The 22,952-nt window shown below is 36.7% G+C and overlaps 1 protein-coding gene across 1 annotated transcript in view; it reads right to left on the bottom strand.

Moving 5' to 3' along the window:
* The window catches only part of DIDO1 (death inducer-obliterator 1), an 89,245-nt gene that overhangs the window by 18,442 nt on the left and 47,851 nt on the right, over window positions 1-22,952 (bottom strand). The window contains 8 exon segments of the mRNA XM_038369021.2: window positions 146-235; window positions 3,171-3,324; window positions 4,259-4,796; window positions 5,498-5,633; window positions 7,076-7,183; window positions 7,440-7,556; window positions 8,302-8,461; window positions 9,338-9,803. Coding sequence (XP_038224949.1) covers window positions 146-235; window positions 3,171-3,324; window positions 4,259-4,796; window positions 5,498-5,633; window positions 7,076-7,183; window positions 7,440-7,556; window positions 8,302-8,461; window positions 9,338-9,803 — 1,769 coding nt within the window.

Raw genomic sequence — 22,952 nt, 5'->3', positions numbered from 1 at the left:
CTCTACATCAATTTGGTTCTGCCTCAGTACAGGGGGATGGACTTGATAACTTCTTAAGGTCTCTTCCAGACCTACATTTCTAGGATTACGTTTTATAAAATTAGTTTTCTTCTTCACTGCTATACATAGGATTTTAAGTGAGTACCTTAGAAAGGGAAGATTTGAGTTTGCCAACATAATCCCAGACTGTCTTCGGTGAGATCCTCCCACCAATATGAATTGTATCTGGTAAATCCTAAACAAGAAGTATTACACGGTAATATGAGAAAGCATCATAAACACACAATATGTTGTTAAAAAGCAATGCAGATTGCCCTATCCCAATAGCCTATTGGAGCCTTCACTCCAGGAAGAGGAGGTTATAACATTATAATATTTATTTCTCAACTGCAAGGTGAGTGTAGTTATTGAACATTACTGGGAGGGTGACAGTATATTACAAGGAAAAAGGCAGTCCAGAATGACTGTGAAAGTTGAAGGACTTCCATATGCACCATTAGCTAAATCTGCTCATTTGCTTTGCTTTGGGCAGGTAAGCACCAATTCTTATACACAAGTGAATTTTTTAACACCCAGTATAGCAGTATAAATTCTTCCCCTTACTTGCAATTTTACAGAATGTTATGCCCCATGAATATGAGCCATGTGTGTTCTAGTTAGGTTCTTTCAGTCAGAATGCTACAGGAAATTTTATCAGTACAAATACTGTAAGTGATTACCACTATGGCTCCCATATTACAACTAAAAATAATAAAGTAATGCCCTAAAACACACATTTATATTCATATACAAAATATAATATAAATACCCTCATAAAATGTGCTTTAAAAAGGGAGAACGTTTCCAATCTGTTTTTATATTAACAAATGCACACTTTTTTGTAACATCAGGTCACTCAAATCTGCATACTCCCAGAAATAAAATATCCCTCTACCATTTGTTTTTAATCAATATAAAATAATAAAAAGTGCAATATCCCACTTCTCAGAGGCCCATATAAATTGCCAAAGTGGATCAGACCCATGGTCCATCTAATCTAACACCAGAAGATCATACTTCTCAAACCTGGCCTGAAAAAAAATTTTTTTTTTAAATTATGTCTCTAAGAAAGTTTTAAGCAGAGTCCATTTTTTAAACTGCTGCTTTTTCCTTGCCAAGAGTGGCTTAAGACAGTCACAGATACGCAATTCAGGGACTGAAGCCAAAAGAAGGCCATTTTTAGCTCTTAGAGGACCCTAAGGATTCTGAAGCCTTTTAATAACTAAGTAAGTCTTAAGCTTTTAAAATGGGCTTCTTATTTTAGAACTACAGAACTTATATAATGATTTATTTTTCTTTAAATGTGAAGTCTCTATTTTGAGTGGAACAACAGTTTGAATGTATGCATACATTGCCATATACTTAGGGCTTCGGATTTGAGGTTTTTGGTGATGATAACCAAGAAAATGCATCCAACGCAAAAGAGAACAAATTTATACATAAATAAAAAAATGAAAGTAGTGTTTATCGAATAAACACCAGAAAAACACTGGATAGGATTACTGAGTACTAAGGACTTGTCTACTCAAAGCAGTGATGTGGACTATGGGGGGATTATTTCTAAAGCGCACCGTGTTGCGCATTAACCTTGTGGGTGCACACTATAGTTTCCGTTGTGCACTTTAAAATAGTGCTATTTGAAATAGTATTACCTTTCAATACATTAGGAAACATTCTAAAGTATATGTTATTGTAATGAGTAATTTATATATTCATTATTCAATACAGTGTATCCAACAGACAATATGGAAAAAACCCTGATTTTGGACAGATACATAAAACTAAAGAATTGTTAAAAATAACTCCCCAAAATGACATCTCTAAACCCTGAAAAACAGAAGCCCTACATATATTATATATTTAAAAGTCTGACTGCTAAGAGTCAGAAAGATCAAAAACAACACTGAAAACTGGACTTTTAATATAGGCTTACTGGATCTACAACAGAAATTTTCCAACTTTAGTGGGAGCCACACAGACAGCTGAGGCTTAATCCAATGTTCATTGAAGTCAGTGGGTGTCTTTCTGTTGACTTCAATGAGCACTGGATCTGGTTCCAGTGGCCTAATTTCTAGGTGCAGGGTGGAATTTTCAAAAGTTTCCAAAATTGGCCTAATTCTGTTCCCAAGAAAATCAATAGTAAAACTCCCACTGACTTCAGTGGGAGCAGAGTTAGGCCAATGCCAAGTGTTTTTGAAAATCCTACCCACATGGTTTGATATTACAGGCGCAAAAGAAAGCAGGTTTAAGACATCAGTCTTAAACTTTACAGTTTTTGTTGTCCCCTAGAAAGGGGAGATTATAATGGGGGGGGGGGATGGTTCCTTTGGGGAGGGATAGCTCAGTGGTTTGAGCATTGGCCTGGTAAACCCAGGGTTGTGAGTTCAATCCTTGAAGAAGCTATTTAGGGATCTGGGGCAGATATTGGGGATTGGTCCTGCTTTGAGCAGGGGTTTGGACTAGATGATCTCCTGAGGTCCCTTCCACCCCTGATATTCTATGATCATATTACCAAACAGAAAACAGCTAGTTTTTGTTCAGTTCAGTACACGAAAATATTTTTAAAAGATGCATTGCTTGACATTATAATTGCTATTCTAAAAGTATTATGTCAGTATTTTGTTTATGTATTCAAATATAAAGCTATTTTTATACTTGCTACCTGTATTTAAAAAGCTCAGAAATGGTTTTGCACAAAGTGTCCATAGTGCCAATATGCTAATGTTAAATTCAGTATTAGAGCGAGGTGAATAATTTAAAAGTAAATGGTTGAATAAACTGTTCAAAAATATTGCTTAATAATTTTGACAATCTTTGCAAATATTATTTGACCATCTCTAGTCAGTATCAGGACTGTCTGCTTGTTTTATACCAAATAGACACCCATCATATGCTCAGCAGTGACAGTTGTGTTGTAAAATATCAACTACTTTATTCATGGTTAAAATGCTTCCTACCTCCAAAACTTTCACACTGGCATACTGAGCCAAATAGATAGTTTTTCCTTTTAGTAAAGTGATGCCATTAGCATTGTTATAATTTCAGTGTAGCAATATTTAACAAGTGACCTGAATCTTTGCAACAAGCGAAAAATACAGATATATTCTATACATACAAACATCTGTTCTAACCTCACTAAGATATTCAAAACACCCAGAGACAGGATATGCTTTAGTGACAAACTTGGCCACACTTTGCATGTTAATAAATCCTTTCCAAATGGTACTGAGACGAGAGAGAAAGAGGGAAGTATCTCCATCCTGAGGGGACCGTGACTCTGTGATGCTGCAAAACAAAATTGGGGGAGAGAAAAAGGTTAGAAATGACACTTTCCCTTCTTTCTTCTGTGTCCCCCAACTCCTCAACTATTTAGGCATTTTAAACAAGTGTGAATAGATATTCTGAGAAAATTTAAACACCCAATTCTACTAAGAATCCAAATAAGTGACAAATTGACCGTATTATAACTTATCTAAATTATGCTTGGAAATTAACTGAATCCTGGTGAAAGAATGCAAGGAGCTACTGAAGATAAAAGCATATATGCAGAGACAGGGAATGAAGGGTACTGTGAGGGACATATTTTGTAGAGTCAGGCTAGCAATGTGATTATATTATCTCAGACTCTATAGTAAATTTAAGCATCTTCCACTAAGTAAGTGAATGATACTGTATGTATGAAAACATGCTCATGGTAAAGAACTGAATATGACTATAAATTATAACTGTGTTTCAGTTTTTTAAGTCAAACAAAAACAAACAAACAAAAAAATTTCATCCAAATTATAGGATATGTTTGTTTTCCCTGTTATGCATACTGAATGTAAGTGACCCTTGTCCTTTTACTAAATGGGTCAATTAGTGAGACAATTTCCAACCACCCCTAAAATGAAGTCTAAGAACGTTTTAATTTTAGGATGAAATTCTGCTCTTAGCTATACCAACGTAAATTTGGAGTAAATCCACTGGTTTTCTCTATTTATACTAAAGTTTATATACCCATTATCTCACATTCATAACACCCTTTACTTTTAATGTAGGCATAGTATGCCATTTGGAGAGGAAAAATGAGGGGATGATAAATCAAAAGATTTTCTGAGTGAGGACATATTTTAAAATCTGAACTGCCTTTCTTCTTAATATAGAAAAAAAAATATTATTGGTAGAAAATAGTAATGTCAAAGGCTCAGGAGATTGGTTTACTATAAAATTTACGCACTTTGTATTTGGTGATGGTGGAACTGTCAAATATCTTGGATCTGGTGAGGATGTTGGTTTTGTTAATATTGATTTAGGAGCTGTTAAAACAGATTTTGATGTTTCCTGTCTGGATTCCACCATGGAAACTTTGCATTCGAGCCCTGCACCTGACAATGCTGAAGTTACAGTTCCAGATGAACTGCTCATTGCCGTTCTGGGGTCCCTGCCAGATACAGTTACTGTTGTGACAACTCCTGCAATGCAAGAGGTAGGATAAATGGAGACCTCTTCAGGCAAAGTAGATTCTGCATTATGCCCCTGCGCTGTAGGAAAGTATGTTGTTTCCAAGACTGACTGAGAGACTGTTTCTGTTACAGATGCAAGAGTCTCTGTTGTGTTTTCAGATACTGCTTCTGTTTCAGGTGCTGCAGTTGATGTAGAACTTTCATATTTTGGCTTTACTTCTGGCTTTGATTGTGTCTCCATCTTTTTAGCAGAAGTCATAGATAATTTTGATTTCTTTGGTGCTGGTTCATCATCAGATGCTGAAATCTGACCTTTAAATTAGACAAACAAAAGTTTTATTTATTGTTACTCGTATAATAAATCACGCTGGAAAGAAAAAACAAATAATTTATATAGCATCTGCAGTTGAGCATTCTTCTCTCTCTCAAAACAGAAAATAAAGTTTACTACCTATACTAAATAAATAAATAGAGCTAAGGTGGTCTAAATAAAAAAAGATTATATCAATTAACTCTACACAACTACAAAAAGGACCAGTTTATTCAATTAACAAGTACTATCAAACAACATGGGCTTTGTCCTAGCCTACCGAAGTCAATAGACAACTTCCCACTGACTTCAGTAAGTGTTGGACTGGCCCTTTATACATAAGATTTCTTATGTGCAACACTAATTTGACAAAAAGAAAAGGAGTACTTGTGTCACCTTAGAGACTAACAAATTTATTTGAGCATAAGCTTTCGTGAGCTACAGCTCACTTCATCAGATGCATTCAGTGGAAAATACAGTGGGGAGATTTATATACACAGAGAACATGTGTTCTCTCCCCACAGTATTTTCCACTGAATGCATCTGATGAAGTGAGCTGTAGCTTACGAAAGCTTATGCTCAAATAAATTTGTTAGTCTCTAAGGTGACACAAGTACTCCTTTTCTTTTTGCGGATACAGACTAAGAAGGCTGCTACTATGAAACTAGTTTGACATTATCTCTAAATGGAACATTATGTATACCTGTACAGATTTTGCAGTTCAGGTCAAAAAGATGGGCTCGATGCTGACTTGTTGTGTCCTTTAACATACTACTGAAAATATCCAGAAGGGGAGCACTACTTTTCTCTGGTGCATCTCGGGTTGATTCTTGCTGCTCCTAAAAATGAACAAATGCAAAAACAAAGTTACTGGTTGTTCATTAATTTCAAATATATCAAAGCCTTTGGAATCCATAATTTGAATTTTAGTTGTTTTAACAAGAAAAAACCGTAAAAAATCATTTGGTCTCATTAGCATCTTTGCAAAGGCATGGCACTTTGAAAACATTCTTTATACATGATCACTTTACCTGTTTCAGAGTAGCAGCCGTGTTAGTCTGTATTCGCAAAAAGAAAAGGAGTACTTGTGGCACCTTAGAGACTAACAAATTTATTAGAGCATAAGCTTTCGTGAGCTACAGCTCACTTCATCGGATGCATTTGGTGGAAAAAACAGAGGAGAGATTTATATACACACACACAGAGAACATGAAACAATGGGTTTATCATACACACTGTAAGGAGAGTGATCACTTAAGATAAGCCATCACCAACAGCAGGGGGGGGAAGGAGGAAAACCTTTCATGGTGACAAGCAGGTAGGCTAATTCCAGCAGTTAACAAGAATATCAGAGGAACAGTGGGGGGTGGGGTGGGAGGGAGAAATACCATGGGGAAATAGTTTTACTTTGTGTAATGACTTAGGCTTGAATAGAGACTGGGAATGGATGAGTCATTACACAAAGTAAAACTATTTCCCCATGGTATTTCTCCCTCCCACCCCACCCCCCACTGTTCCTCTGATATTCTTGTTAACTGCTGGAATTAGCCTACCTGCTTGTCACCATGAAAGGTTTTCCTCCTTCCCCCCCCCTGCTGTTGGTGATGGCTTATCTTAAGTGATCACTCTCCTTACAGTGTGTATGATAAACCCATTGTTTCATGTTCTCTGTGTGTGTGTATATAAATCTCTCCTCTGTTTTTTCCACCAAATACATCCGATGAAGTGAGCTGTAGCTCACGAAAGCTTATGCTCTAATAAATTTGTTAGTCTCTAAGGTGCCAAGTACTCCTTTTCTTTTTGCACTTTACCTGTGTTTCTTTTTCCCCCCTCCGTCTTTAGTAAGGACATATCACAGGAAATCAAGAGCTCTCTTTTTAAGAGTTATTCTGCTCTCAATCCCCATCTGACGTCAAATATGTCTATCAAATCAGAAGTTTTCCCAGCAACCAAAACTGTGATTTATCGATTGTGTTTTCTAGGAAAGTTAGCAGAAAGCAATAGACTTCAACCGTCAAAACAAAGATCATTCTAAAAATACTATCTTTTTAAAAGGAGCATCAAAAGGTAGATAATATAGTGCCTGATTTTTAAAGAACATCTGCAGTAGCATGCCCATCATTACGCTTGGTTGCACTCCTAAATTAAAATGCAAATCCTTGTAAAACACAAATGGTTATTTTACATATTTAGAAAATTTCATTTTTTGGTGAATGGTATGCAGAACTAGTTGTCATATTTTCCACCGTGGTTCAGCACTTAAACAACTGTTTATACCTACATCTGAGTCAGACACCGGTGGAGAATCTTCCATATTTACGTCTGGTATATTTTCCTGTTTTATGGCTGACTTCTTGCTTTCATGAGATTTACTTCTTGACTCTGTTATCTAAGAAAATCATAAAATTATATTCCAACATCAAAAAGCCACATATGTACTTGTATCACTACTTTATACCCTATTACCTATTCTTTCAGTAACCACTGATGGCTACAAAATGTATTGGTCTGCCAAAATTCTCACCCTCAGCAAATGTTAACAAACGAACTTTTGTGCATATGACTCTAGAAAGTAGTTTAACAACATCACAAACCCATCAATAATTCCTATGTGAATACATGGTAAACAGCATTACACTACTTACTGATTTGATTGGTTTCTCTTTCCACACAGACAGCTCTTTGGAGAGAAGTTCTTCTGGCTTCATTCTCACTAGCTTTGACAAAGAAATCTCTTCACGAAGAACACGATGGAAAAGTCCCTGAAACAAAAACCTACTTTACTGACATGTTGAAGAATACTAATAGAGTTAGATAACTAGTAAAGGAGATTCTTGCAGAAGAATGAAGTTTATTCCTTAATTTATGAACTCCCATTAAAAGGTACTAACTAGGTGTAAGCAAAATTGAAAAGGCTTAGTACGAACAGATACCAAGGACTGAATGGGCATACAGATGAACTATTTTCCGATAACTAAAAGAAATCCTCCAGTGTAAGGTGAACTGCATTTCCACTACCACTACCCATGCTAGACCTGTTCTGAGAATAAAAAGGACCTCAGCTTACTCTGCTCTCAAGTCTACATTTTCACAAGCATTCAATTCATGTTTTAAAAAAATCATCACTCTGGTCATCTCCAGTGAATTTGTGGATCCACTCTGGCTGAAGTCATCCAACGTGTCACACAATGCCAGAAAGGTAGAGAGAGTTGGAATTTCTTGCCACCTTTGCCCAGTATATCATTATAAGCAGTACTGTATTCTGAATCAAACAAAGTAAACAAGCTTTCTAGGAATTAATGAGCCACACACAAAGACATTTTGGATAACTGTATGATAAAATCACTTTTTTTCAGTCAAGATGTGAATGATTTTGGAGTAACTTCGGGTAAGTTCTACAGCCTCAAAATTTAGAGCTAGTAGAGTTTTGGAGATGGAAATTAAAACTGTTAGTGTCAAAGAGGTTTCATGTATTTTAGCATATACCCAGTGTTTAAGAACACAAACCTGATTTTTTGGGTCCTTAAGATTGAACATGATACTGCGATATTTACTCTTATATCGGTTGTCTGTAACTTGAAACAAGTTAAACATTTCCTTTTCAATATTCAGTGCTATCTTGCCCACTTCACTCTCTGTCATGACCAGATCGTCACTATCATTGACTCTGTACAAAATAATAAATAAACAAATAAATATTATACTTCTCTAAAAACCGCATTGATATTAATACGTTGGCAATTTTAATGTGAGTAAAATCTCAAAAATAAAATAAAACTTCTGAATTCAATGAAGTACTCACATGCCATGAAGTTAATCAATACTTAAATGTTTGCAGGTTCAAGCCTTAGAGGCAACATTCTCCACACACAGTATTTTGTTTTCACTTTTGACGGGAACTACAGTAAGTTAGTTCCCTACCACTAAAAAGGAACAAGTTAAGAGACATTGTACTTGTTGTGTAACTGCTCTCTGATTTTGTTTGGTTTTTTATTTTAAAACTAATTAGCAATCGCTTGAAATTATGTGGTGCTTTAGTGTTTGTCAATAACTGATTTGTTTTTAAATGGTGTGATTACTACTATCGCACAGAACATTTTTTTCTTGGAGGGGGACAGAGGAAGGGGTAAACCTATCCATCATGCACTTCTGTCCTTTGGCAACAGGAAAGTATATTAACCATACTGTATTCTGTATATTTTCTTTAGATTTTAACTTAGTAACAACTGCATTATAAAAGTTTCTATGTTGTGATTTAAGACTTCGTATTAAAATTGCCATCATAATACTTCAGGTTTTTTTCCCCTCCCCTTTAAGAACATTAACATTCAATTCTGATTCTGTGCATTTGGAATTTTTACCTCTGAATGTGAGATATTACCAAAAACTTTCTTTACTTCACTTTAATGTTAAGCTTATGTCAACTGTTTCACTTGAAGAATGAAGTCACTGCCTCCTTATCACTGTTAAAGAGCAGTGCAGTCTAAACATTTATTTCAAAGTTTATTAATGCCTTTACAAAGTAAGTGTGTTGAATTCCCACCTTTTCCATAAAATTTCTTTGAGGGATCGTCGTATATTTTGTCGAATTTGAGAGTTGGGTTGTGATTGAGTGGGGTTAGCTGCTCCTTTTGCTTGTGTGATTGTAGACGTAGCTGAAGTGGAAGACATTGCTGTTTTTCTAAGCCCTCCAGGTAAACTGGAAGACGCAACTGATTTTTTGGAAACTGATGGTGAACCATGGGAAAGAGGTGACTGTTTTGAAGAGGAAACATTGCCTGATGAAAGCCAAGATTTCTTAGGAATTACACCTTTGAAGCTCGCGGCAGAATATTTAGTTGGGTGTTTAGTTAGTGAAGTGCTAGTAAATGATGGGGACTTCTTTGGACCAAGGTTTTTGGACAGGGAAGACGTCTGTTTCTCAACTGTAGAAGCTGAAGCAACCCCTTTCTTTGATGCTGTAGTAGGTTCTACTGGTTTATCCTCACTCTTCTTCTCTTCCTTCTGGGCTGTTAAAACAAAACAGAAAAACAATAAAAGATATGGCTATAAAATAATGGCTATGTACAGTAATACCTAAACTATACCAAAGAAGCTTTACAAATATAAAAAAAAATTACACTTAGTATCTTCATTCTGCAACAGATTTGATAATTGTATTATTACTTTTGACATTCATTTAAATGGGAGACATCCTCCTAGTAATGAAAACCAGTTATTCATTCAGAAAGAACAATCTGGGAAACAATGCCTCCAGTCTAATTTTCAAATAGGCATCAACTTCAATTTGTCATACAATCTATTACAAGCTCACAATTCTTTAACTTTCACTTTTATTAAAATAGGAAAAAATGTGCATAGGTATATCTTAACTTGGTTTGGAATAAATTGAGCATTTAAACACTGGACAGAATATATTCCATACAAAGAGGAGGCTTAATATGGAGATTGAGATTACTTCATTTCAGACAAACTCCTTTAAGATTCTCAAAGAAAAATTATGCGGATACATCACAATATATACAAAACATTTAAAAAGTTACACCACCCTCAAAGAGTCCAGACCTGGGTTTCATTAACAATCAGATATTAATATTCAACTTGCATGACAATGAAAAGACTTCACCGGTATTTTTTGAACATTTATTGTACCATGTATTACTATTTGAATTAAATAATCAAGCTATAACAATTTACTTAACGCTTTTTCCAGTACATATAGTTATTGTCTAGATTTTGTAAATTTGAGAGAACGAATTCACAGTGGCGAAATCATTTCCAAGAGCTTGACTGAATTTTACTAAACTAAACATTGTTTTAAAAAGATCAATTACTTTTCCTTTTCACAACATGATTTAAGGATGGAGTTGTGCACTGTTTGCTGCACTGAGCTTCCATACAGTATCTCATTCTAATTGCTCCAGTTGAAAGTAAGTGAAATAATCTGACATCTCTAACAAGTTTTTATTTAAATTTGAGTTTTTCTAATTGCCAACCTCTCCCTCTGCCACTGCAAAGCTGTAAGATATTAGACAGGCAACTTGATGTCAGGAAAAGGTACAAGATTATGCAAATGAAGGCCCCAATTCTCAACTGTGCTACAACTCCACTAGGGGATATAAGGTGGTGAGAAAGGTGCCCATGCTATAATTCCTGGAGCTGTTAGGGAATGATTCAGCACAGCAGGATCAGTAAAATCAGCAAAAGCAGGTAAGGACAGTTTCACATTGGGGTATTACATACAGAAACATCATTTGCAGATAACAATTCTAATAGTTACACCACCATCCTGGATCTTTTATGATACATTGAATAGTCCCTTATGTGAAGGGCTGAGGATGTGGGAGATTACTCAGGAACAACTCCTGAAATGTCATTCTATTACTTCCTTCTGAAAGAATGCTGGAAAAACCAAGTTGCGGCTTTGTGATTCCCCTCTCAGATTAGAAATAGCTAGACTGGTTAATGTAGACCCTTCTAATGACCGAGAACACTTTAAACAAGTAGGACTTCTAAATATAAGATTTAGTCGAAGAAGTCAAGTTTAACATAGAGGATTTGGTACACTTCTTGGACCTCTCCCATAGAATGCCCTCAAGACAAGTTATCAGGAGACCAAACACGTTTTGTTCTTCACCCTCCACACCCAGTGCAATAGAACCAGAAAGCAGTGGCAAAGTTCAGACTCTTAGGATAAATGTTTCCATCTCTTTTGAAATGGACTCCAAGATGTGTTAACTCCTAGGTGAGATAGACTTTTGGATTCGTTTGACACGGTGTTGAAAAAGTTCCATTATCTTTAGAGAGACATTTCAGAGTAGCAGCCGTGTTAGTCTGTATTCGCAAAAAGAAAAGGAGTACTTGTGGCACCTTAGAGACTAACAAATTTATTTGAGCATAAGCTTTCGTGAGCTACAGCTCACTTCATTGGATGCATCCGATGAAGTGAGCTGTAGCTCACAAAAGCTTATGCTCAAATAAATGGGTTAGTCTCTAAGGTGCCACAAGTACTCCTTTTCTTTTTTTAGAGACACAGAGACAGGTCCACACCTTCTTTAGATGGTCTGTTATTACGAAATATCAGAACTCAGGGAACTGATGTTCTAATGAACCAGATGACACAATATTGTAGTTGGAAGTAGCTACTGGCACATGAATGTAAGCATCTTGAAGATCCACAGGCGCCAGATTAGTTACACTCGCTCAGTCAATAATCACATTCCAAGTGACTCCTTCCTGACTCTTGTGGGGCAAAATGTAACCATTTCCAGTCCAGGATGAAAACTTCCTTTTGACATCTTGAGTGTGATCAAGTGGAATGAATGAGTGAATTTCTTCACTGAGTGAACTAGAGTAATTTTGTGTCCTGAAAATGATTCACTGTAACTATTGCTGTCCCATCTTTCGGTGTACTGGGACAATATTAGCCAAAGTGAGGATGTACAGGAACTATGAAATAATAGTAATACGTGTTAGACTGGGAGATGAGGAAAAGGGCCCAACAGTCTAATGTGATGAGCCTTCATTGATGTTTCAATGTAATAAGCTTGCGCCTAACTCTCAAAATTTAGTTCCTTCATTGGTAAAGATTATTTATCTTAGAGGTTTCCATAGTACGTTCTTTGTGGTACGTAAGCACTTCAATAGTACCAAAACATATCTCCAGCCTAGAAACTAGACAGAGAATGGCTTCCTACCATTTCAATTTGGCCAAAACATGTTCATCAGAATTACTGGAGGCAGAAAGCCCAGATACTTCAGTCAACAGTCAGGAGTGTTGGGAACAAGAGAGGCAAATATACCCGAGAGCCATGTATTGATGTAGCTGCAGAAACTATCATTTCCAGCCCTTCTTTCTTGGTTTATTGAACTTCTGACTCATTTTGAGTTCATATCTTTTCTTATTTCTTTCAGTAAAAAGGGGCAGAAGCATGGTTTTTTGGTCAGTACAAAGTAAGGCAGAGCACATCTGGGATTTGAAAACAAACTGGGTGAAACCTTGAGTCCTCCTCAGTGCCAAGACTTTTGGGAAATCTGAGCAGTGCAACTATATTACTCATGTGATAACAGTGAACGACTCAGCACTTCTTGACTGGTATATTAGAGTTGTAGAAATAAAATAAAAGACTATTCTGGAGAGATGTTTGTTTGTATTTGTTATATTTGTAAGTGTTGTGTAGAATATTTAAAAAGATGAAGTCGTCATATTTACCAACATGAGTCTTTTGTATGCAGTTATAAATGGTTCATATTTATCAACTTTATGCAGGTCTCCCAAGGTCGCATTGATTTGTGTAAGAATTTTAAGAATACATATGAAATTCAGTTACGTGTGTCAGCCCAAAAGCATTTTACCCAACAAAAAATTATGGAAGATTTTTATATTTCTATATCTCAAATATGACTTTTGATCGTGTTGAAGCTTAATACATACTCGTGACCTCATGAATACAAAACATACACAAATACTTTTGCCACCATCATCCTCCCAACTCCCTCTAGCACCATTGGCTTACCATGCTTTGCTTTATGTCTAACTTAGATTGTAAACTTCTTCAGGTAGGGACAAGTGATGTGGCTAAACAGTGTGATATGCAAATTATCCAGTTTTATAAAACAAATGAAACAATTCTGACATACGAATGCTGAAGGGATTAATTTTATAGAAATGCCCTAGATATTCAAGGTAAAAATGCATGTAATCATAACTCAAAGCAGGAAGTTGAACTCAAAAATCTTCAACTGCAGTTTTTCTAGGATCCAACTGTAGTATAACTGGAGTTATCGTCCCCCTTTAAAATATTTTATATTGCAGTTGATCCTCTTTTTATACTTCATTTAAAAAATGGACAATCTAAAACCTGATCGTATCAGAAAAATGGCAAGTTTGTGGGAAATTACATAAGTGTTTATAAATAAGACATTACGTTTAATGAAAAATGGCCTCTATCTGCACAGAAATTAAATCCTACAAATTTCAGCCAAAGCAGAGATTAAGTAACTGCAGCAACTAGCTCAAAATGGTGAGAAATCTTCTAGTTGTAAAAGAAAGCAATTAAAATAAAGGGCAAAATCCCCCAATGCATCAGTCCCAGCATTCTGACATTTTTGAAAGCTTAAGAGGTGTTAAAATTTTTGTCTTCTACTTACAAAGACAGACATGGTTACCAGTTTTTCTCGATTTTGCCCTTTCTGTGGTTCACCTAATTTTTTTTTAATCTATTTTTGCTGAGGGAGATATTGCCTCCACAGAACAATGGGGATAACACATTTTTAGGTATTGATGATATTCTAGAACCATCCATATTTCCCTTAAGAAGTGCCTTTTTGACCTAGTTGTTCTAACATTCACAACAATTAAGCACAACAGCTGCTTTGAAAATGTTAGTCTTTTGCCCAACAGACATTGTAAATTAGGTAATAGCGCTTGACAAATGAAGTGAGATGTGATAAGCCTCAACGTGCACCATAAGGTAGGCTCATACATTCCTATTTTGGTCCAGATACCTAGTGGTCGTAGTGTAGTAATTCCATTGAAATATCTGATCAGACTCAAAATTGAATAAAATCCTATTATAATCAACACCCACAAAAGCATAGATATTTAATCATCCCATATAAAACTCTATGTTGACTAGAATTTTCAGGGGGGGTCTGAAAGCAATACGTGATATTATTGTGTGTATGTATGTACTGCAAATATTTTGCACACCAGCGCTATTAAAGAACTGATTGAGAAATCTGAGCTTCCCTGGCTTTTGTGTATCAAAGTCAAGTATTTAAACACACACACTCCCCCATAAAAATATTGTCAACCTATACATCAAACTCAGGGTTAAATAAATAGTAAATGTTTCCTAGCTTTCATGGAATGTTTTAATTGCTTTTTTCAAAGTAAATATTTCAAACACTAAACTCTGGAAGCTTAGAAGTGTTTTCCCCTTCCCTGCTATGAAAACTTTACAAGTCTGATATCAAGAATCATGATTTTGATATAAAAATCATGATCTGGTGTAAAGCTGCAATGACTTTGTATTTCTCCCATTTAAGTGACAGCTGCTTTGTTTGGGAAGAATTTTGTATCTGACAGTAGCAAAGGATTTTTTTTCTGCTGGTGCTGGAGGAGTTTAACACTGAATGGTAGGTAATCAAACTGTAAAAAGTTACACAGCAATAATTATGACAGTTCATTCAACAGAAAAAAATGTACCTTATTGCAAATTTTCCATCGAGAACTGTCATTTGGCTCAAAAATATTTATGCAAATTTAGGAATGTTCGTATGCATACATAAGATGTATATTCAAATTTAGCAGTATTCATTTGTTGTTTATTCTTATAGCTAAAAAATATTCATGATGTGTTATAAATGTACCAGGTTCAAAATGAGCCAAACTGAATTAAGGAGTCAGTTTTAAGTTATAAGTGAAGTCAGTGATGGTTTATCATATTTTAAGTAGTATGCTGTCAAATTCTTTTTAAAATATATTTCATATAAAGTTAAAGATAATTATCTGAACAGCATTCAGTACAGCTAGATTTTAAATTATATATATAATTAAGTACACACACGCACACTCATCTGAGTTGTACTATAGGTGACTTTCTCCATTATTGTGGAAGTGATAATGAAGGCATCTCCATCTACCCTATATATTACAGGAAGGGAGCTAAAAACAAAAAAATTTTCTCCTGCTGATAGCAGCTCATCTTAATTAGCCACTGACAGTTTGTATGGCAACTTCCACCCTCTCTCTCTCTGTGTGTGTGTGTGTGTGTGTGTGTGTGTATCTTTATCTCTATCTATATATCTTCTTACTATGTTTCATTCCATGCAGCTGATGAAGTGGGCTGTAGCCCACAAAAGCTTATGCTCTAATAAATTTGTTAGTCTCTAAGGTGCCACAAGTACTCCTGTTCTTTTTGCGGATACAGACTAACACAGCTGATACTCAAACTTGTTCATCAGCACTTTAATAGAAAAAAGGAAACAGAGCTTGAAAGTTAATACTGTGCTCAATCCTTTGCTTCCCATATTTAGACTAACATCAGGCTACTTAGGGTGGTTCGTTGCAGACTGCCTTGGCATTGTGCCAATGCAAAAAAAAAAACAAACCCCCAACAACCCTAAAGTAAAACATTGTCAAATATAAAACTTCAGCTTCTGAAATTGTTCAACCGATGCACTGTTGTGAAAAAGATGCTGTAGCATCTTTTATTCTGTGGCATTGGCATTACTACTGAAGTTGTAAAAATTTCCTGAGTCAAGTGATATAATTCTCCAGATCAGCAGACACCAGAAAATGAGGAAATAAACTTCAGAAATTTCACAATACTTAACAATTCAGTCTACATCTTAAATTGTGGTAACTAAAAATTTCTACCTAAGGGGACTTCTTGATTATAGAACTTGGAAGTTAACAGGATTTCTCAAGCACAAACTCGTGTTTACTTTCTAATTCAATTTTATAAATCGCTCAGTGACTTAAAAATACCTACTGAATATTACCTTAAATATTTTTTAATTTAAAGGGACACTGCTCTAAACCATTTTAAGAAAAATATTAATTAAAATTTGATTCATTACAACAATCACCCACTAACTCCCCCCCCCCAAGCTTACCTCCCTCCCTTTTCTTCCTATGACTGGCTACTTCACCGTGAACAGGCCCTTGAAATATGTTGTATGCAGTGTAATTGTAGCTGTGTTGATCCCAGGATATTAGAGAGACAAAGCTGGTACAATAAAATATATTACTTCACCTATTGTGTCCCTTGAAATGTGTTAACTATTTAAGGAACAGTTTGTTTCACCTTGTATTTATCTGTTACACTCTTGAGTCAATTCCCAGACCTGACTAAGAGCTTTGTGTGAGCTTGAAAGCCTCTCTCTCACCGAGCCTGGTCCCATCAAAGATATTATCTCACCCACCTTGCCTCTAATATCCTGGGACCAACACAGCTATCACAACACTGCAGACAAGTTTTTCCACTGTTGTTTCATTTCCTTCCATGGAAGTCTGGCCTTAGAAACCCACATCTTCTGAAAATCCTCTGCATTTCTGTTTAGTCAGGTAGTTCTGTGTGATCACCATTCATGGTCTTTCGTTTAATAATCCCTATGATTTTAGTTTAGTAAGCTGTGTGCAACCATCTAGTTAGTACAAGCTTTTAACACTAAAAAATAAAATTCACTTCAGGTTACTGGGGGGTTGGGTGTTATCTGAATTATACTTCCATCAAATATTCGATTTCTTGCCATAGGTCACACTGACAGTTCTAAACTGTATGACCATATAACAATACAACTTAGATACAGTGGTGAAGAGTCTATCATGCATATCTCTCTGTGAAAATGGGGACGTTTTTGCAGGTCTTCATAAAATTTGAATTAGCCCCTCCCCCAGAACTGTAACAGTACAATACATTACTTGAAAGAATATTTACAAATAATCTTTTTGTGGTTGTGGAAGGCAAGTTTAGTAACTATTCACTGTGAGAAGTGCTGGGGGAAAATAATTGGAACGGGGTAATATTGCTGAATGTAGAACTCGGTATTCCTTTCTACTGCTGATCTTATCTATTCACTAGTTATGACACCCACCACACTTAGGGATGTGGATCACTTTACAGGAGTAAGTTAAAAAGCAAAAGAAATGTTCCAGGCAGTCTACCCTTAAAAGTTGTATCAGCATAGCTACATTGGTCAGGGGTATGAAAATATCCACACCCCTGATTAGCACAGCTACAACAATGGAAGAGTACTGCTGTTGACATAGCTAACATTGTTCAGGAAGGTGGTATTCCTACACCGACAGAAAACTTTCTCTGGCAGCACAGGCTGCATGTACTACAGTAGGAATTTAAGCTGTCTTAGCTGTCGCAAAAAACTATGCCGGCATAGGTTCTGTAGTTAAACATTGCCCAAGTATAGGAAGTAAAACCACTACATGCCATTGCAGCATAGCAACTTTAAAAAAACAAAGATTGAAAATTCCTTGCCAGCAGGTTTACTTTTGGGTACCACAGCCAGCAGTTTGTGAACAGGTTGGATGGAGCTGTGCTTTTTGAACGTGGCCAGACTGGAATGCAGATGTCTTTCTGGCAGAAGTAAATTTCTAAGGAGACGGCCTAACACTGGAAATGCCATGTGCCCCTGACTCCCTTTAGCCTCACCCTTAAACTCGGTAGGTTAAGGATTCTGGATGAGTGCAAGTAGTGTGGCAGGTCATACAGGGTGCACCAACCTCCAAGCCTACACAGGGGGTCTGTAGATTGTATCCAGTATCTTGATTTCACCCAAAAGTTAATTGGCATCCTGTGCAGAGAACAAGTGTAGTATGTTTTTGCTGATCCATCTTGCTCAGAGGCTAGTAGCTGCATTATAAGTTTCCAAATGAACTTTACTATTATGTGCTGCAGTAGTCTAGCCTAAACTGGTAGGAAAAGACTCTCAGTCAAAATTGGAAAAGGCATCCCTGACCACTTAGCTGAGAATCCAGGGCAACAATCAGTCTAGTAAAACTGAGATTGTTAACTGCTTTACAAATGGGTGGGCACGCTTCCTCAGTTTTGAATGTTCCTATGTTTTGCCATTTCCACTTTCCTTTGCCACTCGGCATCACCGACATCTTATCTGGACTGATGGTAAGCCAACCAGGTTTCAGGAAGCTGTGGTGCACACATCTTCTTGCAGGAATGACTAATTATGGGAAAAACTGTCCAAACTAAATTATACTTTTTAAAAAAGCCATCTCTTTGCAGAGCAAGGGCTATTGAATTCTCTGGCAAGCTTGTTTTTTAAAAAAAAAAAAAAAGTGAAACCCTTCAATTCATTCACATACAACTGAAAACTGAAATATGTTGCTCAGCTGGTGCTTTAGAGGTCAGCTCTAAAAACACTCCACAAAGAGAAGTTACTTACCAGTAACTGTAGTTCTTCAAGTGTTGCTTCTGCATAGTATCACAGTTAGGATGCGCACCTGGCACCTCAGAACTTCAGAAACTTCTAGAAGAGACATGCCTGTAAGGTGCCACTCAACCACCTTCCCGAGGCACTGAACATTTAGTGCCCAAGGCCATAAAAGAAGGTGCAGCCAACAAGCGTCTCAATTCCTTCTTTTCCGTGGTCAGAGGAACAACTCCTATGCCTGAAGTCTGCTTTTGTCAGACTTCTTGCCATTTCTCTTAAAAATAGTTGTATACAGTTAGCTTTTACTTATTTTACAATATGCTATCATTTTTAGGCAATTTTAGTATTTATGTGCCATTGTGCACTAGGGGATTTGGGCTAGTTCCTACTATCAAAACTGAGTCAGATCCTAATAAATCCAGATTTAAAAGGTACACATCTCGCCCCTCTTTTTCTCAAGTTGGATGTCCGTATCAGGTGTCTGGTCTGCTGCAAGATGTCGATGCCTAAACTGGTGCTGTGTGCCAGGCCTTTACAACCCAGGTACTGAAAGACTAGGTAACAGTCTCCATTCTCACTTGATTGAGGAAACACTGGAGCTAGACCATGTCTACACTGATGATTTGTCATGCTGCAAGCCAACAACATAGCTATACAAATGCAATTCTCTAGTGTAGACAGGCAAAGCTACCATGTGCAATTACAACTTGCTCCCTGCTTCAGATCACCTTATAGCAGTTCATCCTGTCTACACTAGGGGATTAGACCTGCGCAACTGGCCTCCCTAGTTGAAATGGGGGCAATACCTGCTGTAGACAAGGCCTTGGTTTTTCAGAACCACTTCTGTATTCAAAGGACATTACAGGCCATCTTCAGCTCCAAAGCCTTCTGCACCCAGATCAACACAATCATCAGAATCCAACAGTGGAAATACAAAAGAGACCACCTCAAGAACCCCTTTTATTTGGTGGAGGGGAAGGAGGGAAGAGGGGAGGACTTCCCATTGGTTATACAACCAAGTGAACATTAGTAAAAAAAAATGCAAACAGCAATATAGGGTGGTGAGTTTTTTAATCAAAATTTCCATCGGTATCGACGAACAAGTAGAAAAGAACCACCCTACGAGCCAGATTGTGCCGAACACTTGTGCCAAGCCTCCTCCTTCACTCTTGTGGCTCCTCACGCAGGAGCCAGACACACAGTGTGATTGTGGAGTGCTGGCCTTCTGCCCTCCAAGAGCCCCCAGGGTGACAACTGCTTGAAAGGGGGAGTAGGATGCATGCACCCTCCTCCCCAAAGGTGGCAGAGCTCCAGTATGTATTTCCCCGAAGTTCTGACAGAGTCCTCTTAGGTACTCTGGATGCAAGATTTGCCCTCTGAACCCCCCTCAATAGTTTTTACTTATGAAGGGCCTTAGTCCTCAATCAATAATGTAACATGGGCAATTTGCACAGTAATAACCCTGTACTGTACCTTCTATTTTTTAGGCCCTATTCTACAATGCTAGGGACTCATGGTGGACAAGTAATAACAGATCCCATGGAATGAGACAGGTTTAAATCAGGAGACTGGACAATCTCAATTATTCACTGGTGAGGAAAAATAATGACAGAGTGGATCTTCGCTATCTGCCTAGACAAAATGTCTCTGCACTAGCTCTTAGGCCTTGGCGACATACAAACTTGTACTTATTTAACTAAAGGTATATTTTAAAACTGGTTTAGTTAAACTAATACAAGTTTGTACAAAGACATTCTTATTTCAGTTTGAGTGTGACTTATTTTTGTTTAAATTAAACCTGTAGAACAAGATTAAGCTAAACCAAACTAAGCCACTCAAACTGAAATAAGCATCTACACACAAACTCACGCTAGTTTAACTACATGGTGCAAATCCCTTTGTGAACACTGCTACTGCAGTTTAAGAGTAACTCGTCAGTTACTTTAAACCTGTTCCTAATAGTTTAAGCTAAGCCAAAACAAGGGCCCATACAACCTTCTGCACTGGTTTAAACTAAATTTGTTTAAAAATCACATCTTAAGTTGAACTAGTGCAACTATGGTTTTGTTTGTTTTTTCCCCACCGAATGCATCCGATGAAGTGAGCTGTAGCTCATGAAAGCTTATGCTCAAATAAATTTGTTAGTCTCTAAGATGCCACAAGTACTCTTTCTTTTTGCGAATACAGACTAACATGGCTGCTACTCTGAAATGTGTGTGTAGACATGCTCTTAGTTAAAATGGCACTAAGAAGTCTGTGTGTAGATAAGGACTTATTCTTAAGGTATTACAGGCTTTCATTTCACCTTAACACCCTCCGCTCCCATTATGTGTACATTGCTCCTCTATTCCACCCTTTCCTCTTTTTTACATTGTGTGGTACATTTTCCTTTCCCTCCATACCCATGCTACCTTCTACATTTAAAAAATAATAAAATAAAAATACAAGAGAATGTTGCGGAAGAACAATCATCACATGCACATCAGACTTTTTGATTTTGGGCTCCCATCTCACTGCTGTCCTTTGACAATGTCTCTTCACTTTGTTACAGTTGTGTAGGAACAGAAGCAACCCAAAAGCCCTTTGTATCTGGAATCCTTTGATGACAACTCATGTGAGCAAGCACTACTCAGCCTGTGGATAAGGCTCAGATCTAGACAAAGGCAATGATTAACCTAAACCATAGAGGAGGCAAAGAAAAATGGAGGCAGGTAGTTAAAAGGAGGCTAATGTAATCAAGGGCAGAGTTGTCCCCTTGCTTCCCAGTAGGAGCACCATAAAGTTCTGTCCCCTAATCCACTGTTGTAGGATGGCAGGAGAGATGTATGGCAAATTTTAGTCTGACAGAGCCCCTTTCAATGAACTATTTCCGCTTTAAAGTCCAATTCATTAATAATTTATAAGAAATACTACCATCAAATAGAATACAGACCCCCCCCCCGACTTACGCAATTGTTCTGTTCTGGGAAGTCTTGCGTAACTCGAATTTTGCGTAAGTCGGAAATGTATACCGTACGTTAAGCAAAAATTTCAGCAACTCAAAAATCCTATTTCTGGCTCATGGAACTTTTTCCGTAAGTGTGAATTTGCGCAAGTCAGGTCTTGCGTAACCCGGGGAGTGTCTGTATTGTAGTTAATGGCTATGAATTCATAGTAAATTAGTAGTTATAGCTAAGTTGCAGCTAAGCCAATAAATAGTTTATTGGCTTTGTGATAAAAATCTTAACTCAGTGACTTATATCACAAGATCCAGCATATGAATTTAAAATAGTTTAGCTTTAGTGTACACACTGGTTCATCTAATAAAATATATTTACTATGTCTTGTAAGCGCTCCTCCTCTTACTACCAAATGGAGTTATGATTTTATATAAAACTTATGTTTACTGTGATTCAGTTGATAAGTGACTAATCAGCTCAAATAACTTTTAATGCCTAATAAAAGTAGCCTGACAAGCTTAAATGAGAAATTAAACTGTCTGTGAATATCAATTTAGATCTGTCTGGGTACTTTAAAATTAGGATACGGCAGACCTTTACCTTCAGTTTTCTCCTCCTTGTGATTAATCTTCCAGCTTGAAAATGACGAAAGATTTGCAGTCGATTTCCACTTAACAAAAATGGCAAAAATTCATTTTCTCTTCCAAATGTTCTTCTATTATCAAAGAATCTGCATTGAAGTCTTTAGATATGTGCATGTTGACATGCTACTAAATGAACTTCGGCATCAGTAAGTGGCCCAGCCACTACCCACACTGTTATAACCAAAATATTTGGTATTTCCTCAAGTCTTCCTTTACCCACATAGAAACATAGGAGGTTTCTTCTGTAATTAGTGACCTTTACAAAAGATGTTAAATACCAATGAAGCAATTTAAATTTTTTCCCCTCCAGTGAAAGGGTAAATTATCACTTCATATACTGAATTAAAAATATAACAGTTGGCTAATTTGTCAGAATAATTTGTCCTCATTTACTACAGTATCAATAATGAGAGAATTACTATTTATCATTGACATTCTTTAGATCCGTCATTCTCTACTTTAAATCTTCATTTGACAATATTTGTCTGAAATTTTTGTTGTAGATATTAACTTGTTCAGCTAAAAAAAGTAAAGCTTTATAAACCTTTCAGAATGTTGGTCGACTAAATATTATACAAGCAAAACTGAAAAATAAAACTGCACTCCTAGCCCACCTGACATATGAGGATGTCAAAAGGCTCAAATGACTAAAAGAAAAAGAAAA

This window comes from Dermochelys coriacea, chromosome 13 (genome assembly GCF_009764565.3).
Source record: "Dermochelys coriacea isolate rDerCor1 chromosome 13, rDerCor1.pri.v4, whole genome shotgun sequence".
Taxonomy (NCBI): domain Eukaryota; kingdom Metazoa; phylum Chordata; order Testudines; family Dermochelyidae; genus Dermochelys; species Dermochelys coriacea.
This window is presented reverse-complemented; position numbering and strand designations above follow the sequence as displayed.